The sequence below is a fragment of the Tripterygium wilfordii genome, chromosome 1 (genome assembly GCF_013401445.1).
Source record: "Tripterygium wilfordii isolate XIE 37 chromosome 1, ASM1340144v1, whole genome shotgun sequence".
NCBI classification, from domain to species: domain Eukaryota; kingdom Viridiplantae; phylum Streptophyta; class Magnoliopsida; order Celastrales; family Celastraceae; genus Tripterygium; species Tripterygium wilfordii.
This window is the reverse complement of record NC_052232.1, coordinates 9,486,131-9,497,189: the sequence shown is the minus strand read 5'-3', so window position 1 is coordinate 9,497,189 and position 11,059 is coordinate 9,486,131. Positions and strand designations below refer to the sequence as shown.

The window sequence follows — 11,059 nt, the reverse complement described above, 5'->3', positions numbered from 1 at the left end:
ATGTGTGTTCGGAAACTTTGTGACTTTCATTTTTGTGAAGAAGCATGCAAGTTTGGTTGACTTTTGACCTGCAACTCTTAATCAAAGAAAAACACAACGTGAACAATGCTACAACGAAGAAGTTTTAGGCCCTTCTGTGTTTTTGTCGGCTAGTTAGCTGCAGCAGGACCTTTTAGAGACATCTCGTTCTTTGTCCTTAAGAGAGAGGCCTTGGCGGTGGTGCGTGGACAACACCTGCTGGTCACCTGGTCTGGTTTTTGTTACGTATAAAGTGAGCCAGAGTAGGAAGTGAAGTAAACGCGCTGGAGATCAAGAGTTGGCCTTGGAAGAACAAAAAATTAAGAAAAACCCACAAACACGAGGTACAGCCGAGCGAAAGAGAGAGGGGGGGGCATTAGTCGATAGCAGAACGAAAGAGGCAAAGGTGGCCCTCTTCCCGTACTCTTGGATTGGACTTTTCTGGAAAGATTTTCCTTTTCCTAACATATTCCCATTTCCTTTTCCGATACCAAGTCCTCCCTCCTCACACCCAACACAGTTACAATAAACACCCTATCTCTTCTTCAAAATCCCCACTATACCCCTACTCGTCCTCCACCTCTATTTACTGCCCCTCTTTCTTATGGTAAATACCAAAAAGGAGAATTATAACAATATTATAATGACAATAAAGAGGTGGGTGCGTGAGTGATGAAGGTGACTTTTGACGTGAGAGTGTGAAATGATGTAATTAAGGTCAGCCTAATAAAGGTAATTGAGTAATTAGACTTGTTAGAGTCTTAGCGCTGTCTATTTCCATTCTTAGGTAAATGGAGAGAGAGAGAGAGAGAGAGAGAGAGAGAGAGGATGGGAGGATGGATGGATGGATGCTTTTCGATTTGGTTAACGTGGGAAAGTTGTGTGTAATAAAGAGACCAAGATGAAAAGAAGAACACACAACATCCAACTTATGTTCAGTTTAAAGATAGAAGAAACAATTGATGGGTTTTATTACTAGATCAACCCAAAATAGATTGTTCTCTTTTGGGTATGAAATATATTTATTTTTTGAAGAAAAGAACTAACTAGAATTGCAAAGTTGGGGATGAACTACCCCTCGGCTATGAAATTTTAACAAAAAAAATTAGAATAGAAGCCTAGTAGGGAGGGAATTAATGGGTAGCTAGAGTCTAGTTAGTGTAAGAAGGAATTATTATTACAAAGAGAAGGCAAGTTGGAGGTTAGAGAGAGAAAGCTAGAGAGAGAGAGAGAGAGAGAGAGAGAGAGAGAGAGAGAGAAGTGTAAGATGCTTTCGGTTAGGCCTGGCCTCGTCTATATGCTTTGTTGTTAACTAGACCCTTATAATTCTTCTCTCCCTTATTACCTTTTCGCAACCAACCTAAAAAATCCTCTCTTGCAAACTCTTCCTTGTTCGTCGTAGGTTCTTTGTTTTGTTCCGTTCTCTGTCTATCCTTTCTTATATTCAGAAAGATAGAAAGAGAGAGACTTTTTAAATTTTACGTTATTGGGTTTGGTTGAAGGGAAAATTAAGAAATGTGGGATCTCAATGACTCTCCTGATATTCAACGTCCAAGAGACGATGAATCCGAAGGTTGTTATTCACAGAAGACCTCAATCGACGGAGAAGATTTTAATAATAATGAGAAGGGTAAGCGGGTCGGATCCGTATCCAATTCAAGCTCCTCTGCAGTTGTAATCGAGGCTGGATCGGAGGAAGAAGATGGAGTTGATAGAGGAGGCAGAATCAAAAAGAGGAGTAGCAAGATATTCGGATTCTCAGTCGAGGAGGAGGAAGAGGAATACCCTCCTGTGACCCGACAGTTCTTCCCGGTTGATCAAGACCCGGAAATGGGGTCCAGTTCAGCTTTTCTCGTTGGTGGTGGCAGTAGTGGCGGAGTCGGAGTTGGGTTCCCTCGGGCCCACTGGGTTGGAGTCAAATTCTGCCAATCCGACCCGTTACCTGTTCAGAAACCCATGGAGTTCGTCCAGCAACCATTGAAGAAGAGCAGGCGTGGACCCCGCTCTAGAAGCTCACAATACAGAGGCGTCACCTTCTACCGGAGAACCGGCCGTTGGGAGTCTCATATATGGTCCGGTTTGTTTTTTTGCCTATATTTACCATTATGCCACTCTCCAATTATTTTATAGGTTCTGATATGTTTTGTTGGGTATTTTGTACTTGACCCTGCAGGGATTGTGGGAAGCAAGTGTATCTAGGTATGTTAATGGCTTCTATTATTATTGATGGCTGAATCAATCAGCTGATGGATATTGTCTGCATTTTTTCTGATATGGGTTGTTTCTTGGCCCCCTTTTTTGGGTATCTTTGATAGGTGGATTTGACACCGCACATGCAGCTGCCCGGTGAGCAATAAAAACTGGGTTTTTGTTTTCATTGCTTGTGAGATATGGGTTTTACTGAAAGAGATTATTTTGTTTTCCTTTGCAGGGCATATGATAGAGCAGCTATCAAGTTCCGAGGAGTAGAGGCAGATATCAATTTTAGCATTGAAGATTATGAGGAAGATCTTAAACAGGTAAGTTTTGGCTTTACTGCTTCTCTTTGTCTGTGTGTTGCTAGCTGTTGAAAGAAAAGGAAGAAAACTGTATTACTTATCAAGGAAAGTTTTTTTTTTCTTTGTGTGGATGGTATAGCAGATGTGCAAACTTACAAAGGAAGAATTTGTTCATGTACTTCGCCGACAAAGCACCGGGTTTCCGAGAGGGAGTTCTAAGTATAGAGGAGTAACCTTGCACAAATGTGGGAGATGGGAAGCAAGAATGGGCCAGTTCTTGGGCAAAAAGTTAGTAAATTGACCTTATCAATGGTTGCATTTGATCGTACTTAATTACTGCTTATGTTTTGTAATTAGTTCTTGATTATTATATGTAGGTATGTGTATCTGGGCTTGTTTGATACGGAGATCGAAGCTGCAAGGTCAGTGTAGTTTTACATTAATCTTGAGATTGAAATCCGGGGGAATTAGGTTAAAATTTTGTGGTGTAATTGTTTGTTGTTATAGGGCTTATGACAAAGCAGCGATTAAGTGCAATGGCAAAGAGGCTGTCACGAACTTTGATCCGAGCATTTATGATAATGAGATTGACTCGTCAGGTGATTAATTAAACTAACTAATTGCTAATTTTTGTCGAATTATTCATCGAAGTATTTGGATCAAGTTCATCGCGTACTTATTGGTTGTCTGAATTAGAATGTACTCAAGGAAATGCACCGGACCACAATCTTGATTTGAGCTTGGGAAGTTCAGCTTCTAAGCAAAACTGTCAAGAATGTGTGAACGAACCGCGAAATGCAGCAATGGATCATCAACAGTCTACCTCTACACCTTTCGAACCCGATTTGCAAGTTCGGGGATTTAGGCCTGCGGTACATACATTAGACCTTGATTTGTTTGAAAATAATCTTGTTTCTTAATTAATGGTTTTCAATTGATTCATTATATTTCAGCTTAATTTTCATCAAGAACCATATCGGAGCGTCAATGGGTACAGTGAGGAGGAGACAGTACAGCTTCTAAGCCAAACCCACCTCCAATCTCCAGCAGCCTCAATCAACAAGTCAAATGAAATGCAAAGATACGGACATTTCAGCAGACCTGGAGATAGGCCTATGCTTCATGTATATCCCCAACATTTGCCAGCACCAAACTATCAAGTGAGTAATATATATAACACTAATTACCTTAATGCAGCATACTATTAGGTAGTAAATTATGTGAAAATTTTGACTTGGGGTAGATTCAGTTTCCGAGCAGCAGCAATGGAGGCAAAATTGGGAGTGATCTATCGCTATTGACAACCGATCATGAACATCAACAACAATGGCAAACTTCAGGTCATTCTCAATTGTTTGCAACTGCTGCAGCATCATCAGGATTCCAGCAGCAGAATTTTAGACAACAAAGTTGGCTGCACCAGAAAAATGGGTTCCACTCTCTAATGAGACCCTCCTAAGTTCTCTTATTATAACCCATCTAATCATCATAATATGTTTTATATTATCTTGCATCCTGCTTTGTCAGCATGTACAAGAAAAATGTCCATGCATGCTTTGAGAATAGGAGAGATATCGATCGGTCTTGGATCAAACTAACCAGGTAAAATTCATATAATCTCTTGCAATTCTCTTATGTAATATGAAAACAAATGTTTGTGAGAGATGTGGCCATGAATGTAATTGATTTCCCATCGAAGGGAGTGGGGGGAATTCAGGTATACAAAAATAAGAATTTGTGTATTTGTATTGTCTTGGAAATACCAATGGATGGTGATGAATGGTCAATGTCAGTTGCGTCCTTTGAATCGATTCTCTCTTGCCCAAAAAGCAGTCAGGCATGGGTTATTATGGTGAGAGGGACTAATCATATTAAAGACGCCTATCTATTTGTATGACAGGGCTTAAGCAACTGCATTTGATCAGGATAAATGGGTCGCCTGTGATTAAAATTACGCGAAACTACAATGACTTCTCCTGTAGAACTCTTGTCCGCACACAATGTTGTATGGTTAAATGCGTTGGGTTGGGTTGAACATGCCAAACCGGGTAGGCGGGTGTGGATCCCGTTATGACTTTTTAAAATTATTTGATAAACGTGTCATAATCAGAAGAGAAAACGGCGTCTAGTCTGGCTTTTTGAATAATGAATGACAAAGACAACAACGTTAAAAACAGTATTTGATTAGGCCAATGATATCACACTATTCAAGCAATCTAAGATACTGTTTTTTCTAGATATTTATTCATTGTGATTATAATACTATTGGCTCCTTTCGTCACTTGGTGCGTCATTCTTGGACTAATCTATGAACCATTAAGGATTTTATATGCAAATCATTGTGCCTAAAATATATCAATGCACGTCTACTAAGGTTTGTACATGCATGTTTTGATACCCTCTCAAGCCCATATATATTATATATATATTTATATATATATATAAGCACTCTGGCTCAATATATGCAGAATTTACAGAGATTGACAGCCATTAACCATCCAACTGAGCCAACAACTATAGTAGTGTTTTTTTTTCTTACTCAAAATTATTGGATTTGATTTGATATGATAAAATGAGGCGTGCATGCGATTGGAGGTTTTGATCTTTATTTTTTATGCACTAAAGGAAATATTCCTGAAATATATATATATATATATGTTTTGTGTGTACTTATCTTCTTTTCTGTGTCTCTGTCTCTGTCTCTCTTTGTTCTTTGTATTTTTAGTTTTTCTTCTCTCTTTTGTCCTTTTTTAGTGTGTGACTGTATATGAATTGTGATTGAACATAAAAGACTGGCCGTGGAGAAACTCTCAAGCAAAGAATCATTACTCTTGTCAATCTTTATTATTATTTCCCTTTTTTATATTCTTTTTGGACCACAATAAGCAATTCGGAAACCTAGTAAAAAAAAGTAAATAAATTATATTCGCCTAGGTTTGTTATCAATTCACTTTTGTTTCTCTTATGCTAATATATTATGAAGAAGAATGTATGGTCCACAACTAGCAAAGCCAGCCAATGAATTCCCCAACAAAAAGGCAGCAAAGTGACCCTCCTAGCCTCAAACACCCAGATTTCATACGTCCTTACTTCTTTACCGTTACAAATTCAAGAGCGTTAAAATATATAGGGAGGGGTAAAAATGGAAACTTACACACAAACCCAGTTGGGGCTACAAAAAGAGAAGGTGCTATTAATAAACTATTAAGTGTGGACAAGTAAGAAAATGGGGGATGTGTCTTGAATTTTCTTTTTTTGATGAGGGGTTTTTCCATTAATGGGATTACTTCAACGGTTGGAAATCGTTTGGTGTCCTTTATGTGCGATTGATTACTAATATTATTATTCATGGTGAGTGGCGCATGCATGTTTATGCTAAAAGTCCTGGGTTTATATGGGTTAAGGTCCTGCTCTAGAAATTATTGCAATTTTTCAGTAATTTTAATTTTTAATCACATATGTTTAGCGTATTTACCAGTGTGGAGTCCACACACTTTTTTGAATTAGATAAACAAACTAGACACTGCAAATGAAACTACAATGACTTCTACCGCATATATGCATGCAAGGGCCCTTGTCTAGGTTTTATTTATATATATACTTCTCAAATGCGCACATATTTTACGCATTTTTTTTTTCAATTATAGATGTAACGGGTCCCACAACAAATGTGTGATCCTCACTTTTGTTGTGTTTTATCACAATCATTGGATTTCGAGTGCGTAAAATTGATACGCATTTGAGAATTCTTCCATATATATGTATATGTGGTTAAGATATGAGTGTGCGACTCCTACTGCGACTGTGACATGACTTGTGGAGGGGCATGCATTGATCATTCACTCAGACACTATACGTTACAAACGTACGTGGTGTCACTGGTGTGTATATATATGTGTAATACTCTTCCAGTGTTGGATCGCTTTCATCATTCATTCAGACAAGCCCATTACAAATTGGTCGTTTTATCTCTCTCTCAAACTGTAACTCTGATAAGTCTCCTTTCATGCACTTTCTATTTATGGTATATTTTTCTTGGTTCTTGTTAATGTCCTTCGCATGTTGTCACCTAACTATCGATCTTAGCTTTTCCCAGCTGATGATAATACTTTCAGGCAGCATGGTTGGGGTTTCAAGCTTCGCTTGATACTGAGGGACGTGTGACACACGCGCCAATCATTTTGGAGACATAAAACGATGGCGTTTTGATGTTGCTTGCATTGTGGCCCTTTGAAACAATATGAAAAGCCCTATTTGTCGACAAGTTGGATCCGGAAGCATCTTTGTCATGTCATGGAGCCCAAAGAAAAAGCTTGCTTGTAGGACCACCTTGGGTCCATATCGCCATATGTACCAAAAGAGAGGGATATCCAATTAAGAGTTAGGGTAATCCGAAGTGCATAGAAAGGAGAAGGATTCTGGATCGTTTATAAACTTTAAGGTTTATGTCAAAACTAGTACATTCCACATCGGATTTGAGTGATCTTCAGTTGCTATATAAGTAAAATCTTGCACCTCTCACACAAGTACGAGTTTTCTTGGAAAAAAATCAATGCCGACAATCCAATAAGAACAAAGTCACGCAGGCCCTCGGCTCAAAACTAGACAATATTGGTATGTACTATTTCGCCTGTATTTTCCAATATTGTATCGGAGCAAAAACTCGATCCATTTGGACGTGACCTCTACCTGCACACTTTTGGGTTTGGTATAACCCAATCCACAAATGCGGGGGAGTGTCATCCCACATTGAATTGCATAACCCACTCAAATGATATATAAGAAAAGGTCTTGCACCTCTCATACAAGGACGCATTTTCTGGACTTAAAAATTAATGGCAATGGTACATGAAATAAAATTTGATAGTTAAAATATAGGGTTATTATGGAGTTGAATGCCAAAAATGCATGCGTTTAAGAGGCATGTATCATCTTTGAAGTTCAATTACTAGATGCTCTTGCAAATTCATGATTTCTTACTACTATTAGGGGGATCACGACATAAATACAATATATGTTAATGTCATATCACAATTCAACAAACTAAGCACACAAAATAGGATAAAATCTCTGCAAAAGTAAGGATGAATATTATTTGCACCCTAATTTTTACTAAGTATATTCCATTAACCTTTTAAAAACATACTACAGTGGGGTGTACTTAATAAAAATTAGGGTGTAAATAATATTCATCAAAGTAATTTAATTCACTCGTCCTTCACAATAACTACAACCTATTAAAGTCTTACTTGGTAGTTATGTTAAGTAACGCATAATTGGACCACGTACGAAAGTGAGAAACCCATCTAAATTAATGCAGCATTTAGTAATAATGGAAGGTGGCTAGTACATATGGTCCCCTTTACAAGAGCAATTGGGAACATTCAATAGCACCTATGTGGATAAGATAGCAAATAAGCCTTCTACATCAGCCAATTTGTCTTCCATGAGGGACTTCAATGAAGCAAGACAAGGCCATACGCCCGTTTGGCTCCTCGCGGGTGGGTGTGCAGAAATATTAATACATCTTTCAACCCAACCCTGTTTTCGATTCTAAAAAGGAAGCAGTGTATTTTTACCTGTCAAATGTATCGTTTTAGGCTTGAATACAACGTGTTTGGACCAAAAAATTTTTTGACCGAGCGATGCTTTACGTATTTATGTTATCACTGCATTGTCGAAAAAAGTCAAAGCACAACGAACTCCCAAACGAATCCAATGTCTTCACTAGCTTAATAAAAGAATATATATATATATATATATATATATATATATATATATATATATATATATATATATATATATATATATATATATGAATTCTCCTATAACTATCCAAAACAAGGACTTAAAATAAGTACACATTTTTTACCATTGATTTCAATGAAATGATTAGTGGGACTCATTGTTTGTTTTAGGTCTCGCATATTTTAAATCAATAGTGAAAATATGTGTACTTATTTTAAATCATTACCTTAGATATTTATAAGAGAATTCATATACATACATATTTGGAAATCACTCAATTATATATATATATATATATATATATATATATATATATATATATATATATATATATATATATATAGCAGAGTGATATCCAAATATGTATGACGTCTGGGATTGAATGAATGACATTTTCCCCCTCTCTCTTTAGGTAAAGAAGAGAGATGCATTAAAGGCCACAACAGAAGGTGAAGTCACAAATCGGTGCTTTGCTTCAGATGGAACCTCGTAATTCATGAAACGCCCAATTAAAGTGAATGCAAGATGAAGTCATTGTTTTCAACTTTCTTGGTGACAAATACCGAGTTTTAAAGCAAGAGAGAGTCTCAAGTCTCAACACCTCGACGAAACAAAGTGCTCAACGGCAAAGTCCATCAAAACTGTTTTCACATCCTACAAGATCGATTTTCGGATTTTAAACGCATCAAATATTATATAAATAATGGTCGGATTTTTTTTTTTTTGCCAATCATCGAAAAAGACATTGATGGAGTGAGTCAGGAGTGACGGGTGTCTGTTGTAAAATTATTACAATAGGCTCCATTGCAATATCATTTTTGGGATTGAAAAAATTTTTATTTTTATTTTGAAAAATTATATATGTATAGCATTTGATGTAACGATTTTAACGAAATATTTTTTGTTCGAAACAAAAATCAAATTTAACATCAAAAATGCATAACAATTCTAAACCGTTGAATATAAACTCAAAACATTCTATGTTTTGATCGCGATGAATTAGATTTTTATTTTAAACAAAAAATATATAGTTGAATTCGTTAGATCGAATACTATATATGTATAATTTTTATAAAATAAATAAATATTTTTTTTATCTCAAATGTGCTACAACGGGGGCTGTTGTTGTTTTTACTACAACAGATCCCCGTCAGAGAGAATGACTGATTGACTGATTGACTCTGTCATCTCCTACAGAAATATCTGTATCGAAATTGAACGTGAATGTCACAGGTTCGTACACACGTGGTTAATAAATTATTGTTTTTAACTTCTTCTTTTTTTTTTAACTTTTTACCTGTGCAAGGAAAAATATCTCAACGAGAATCATGAATTAGCGTCACGCGCTACGTTCGCGAGTGGGATTTGTTGGGCGTTAAAAGCTTTAGATTGATAGATTGTGTGTATTTATATGGTGACACAAAAAAGAGAGGAGGAAGGGGAGGACAAGGCTCTCAAATTGCTCTTTAATTTTTGAATAAATAAAGTTGGTGTTACAGACTTGACTATGAAAAGATGGAGAGAGAAATAGGGTGAGGTGTTAATAGTGGACCAAGACAACCCAATCATCTCTAGCCATTCGTTCCCTTTAAGGTGGCATTCAAATGGGTCCCCATATGAAATAATTCATCCATCTTGCCTACCTAGCTAACAATAACAATTAATAATATGCAATAATGCACCCACCTCATATCGGCCTGAATTCTTTGAAGCTCTCATATGGGTATCAACTCAAGCTATCAAATTCGTGTGCATAAAAAATTATCATATGATGACCTGATAAGTCATGTCAAAATCAAATACGTGACTATAAAGATATTGTTGATAGTGAGAATCGAAGTCTAAACCTGACGAATCTATACTCTTTTGCTAGATAAATCTAGAGTTGTCAAAAATTATCAATCATAATTGAATCGATTGATCGGTTATTTTCTAAAAAAAAATTACATAATTATTTAAAAAACTGACTGATAATCGAAAAAATGAAGAAAAAAAAAGATCCATATGTCAATTAAATTTATATCGGGAAAAAAAAAATGGATTGTGGACAACCCTCAGATAAATCTTACATCAAATATGTACATGGAACATGATAAATGACTATTTAGATAGCCTAATAGTGGTTGCCAATAAAAGCAAAAGATAAACTAGACCTCCATTAAATATGATCACAATTGATACCTTGCCATAGAAACGTAGGTGGAAGGAGAAGAAACAGATGGAAGAACACACATGGTGCTTGTCACAAATTGCCTACTCACAATGTGGAAATTGTAAATTTACCATTTTTGATACAAAGAGAGACGGTTACGATTTTCTAATTTGGGAAAAGACCAACGACTTTCCTTTCTTTTCTTACCTTTTCAAATGATATTTTCACTGAAAGAAAAGAACATGTATGTTATAAATATCATCAACTACCTTTCTAAACCAACTTAATTGTGGTAGAGGACTTTTCTCCCTATCGGCAGTCTTTTAGTTGACTTAGATTTGTTGCCCCTACTTTTACAAACTTTCTAATTTCAGAATGTTTAATTGTCAAATATAAAATTTTCCTCAGATTGCAAATTTGCAATCGGTTGCAGCCCATAATTTAGAAAGTTCAAGCCCATCGAGCTTATGGGCCATAAGCAAGCCATATATAAGTATCCTTCTTCAGGAAAACAAAGAGCAAAAGGCAACGGTTTTATTAGGGATGACAAAATCATGTCCAATCCAGATTAAAACAAATATGAACATAATTTATATATCTCAAATCTATATCCAAACACGAAATTTTTATTCAATTTAAATTC

General features: G+C 36.3%; 1 protein-coding gene across 4 annotated transcripts; it reads left to right on the top strand.

Annotated features, from left to right (window-relative positions):
* The first annotated feature begins 951 nt into the window (after positions 1–951).
* Positions 952–4,327, top strand: LOC119998244 (floral homeotic protein APETALA 2-like). 4 transcript variants are annotated; one of them, XM_038845522.1, is made up of 10 exons: positions 952–2,090; positions 2,192–2,217; positions 2,334–2,364; positions 2,450–2,537; positions 2,656–2,804; positions 2,894–2,938; positions 3,024–3,115; positions 3,213–3,388; positions 3,470–3,676; positions 3,760–4,327. In XM_038845522.1, exons 1-10 carry the CDS (start codon positions 1,534–1,536, stop codon positions 3,973–3,975), a joined length of 1,587 nt encoding a protein of 528 aa, XP_038701450.1. In that variant the 5' UTR covers positions 952–1,533; the 3' UTR covers positions 3,976–4,327. The 4 variants fall into 4 exon arrangements, with proteins under 4 accessions (XP_038701450.1, XP_038701459.1, XP_038701467.1 ...); XM_038845531.1 differs by having other exon boundaries at positions 958–2,090; positions 2,659–2,804; XM_038845539.1 differs by having other exon boundaries at positions 962–2,090; positions 3,766–4,327.
* The last annotated feature ends 6,732 nt before the right edge of the window (positions 4,328–11,059 follow it).

Excerpts from the sequence above, each read along its gene's own strand:
- LOC119998244 (XM_038845522.1), top strand. The coding sequence starts at position 1,534 with ATGTGGGATCTCAATGACTCTCCTGATATTCAACGTCCAAGAGACGAT. Across the intron at positions 2,365-2,449 it reads ACCGCACATGCAGCTGCCCG|GGCATATGATAGAGCAGCTA; the intron begins GTGAGCAATAAA and ends TTTCCTTTGCAG. Across the intron at positions 2,538-2,655 it reads ATGAGGAAGATCTTAAACAG|CAGATGTGCAAACTTACAAA; the intron begins GTAAGTTTTGGC and ends TGGATGGTATAG.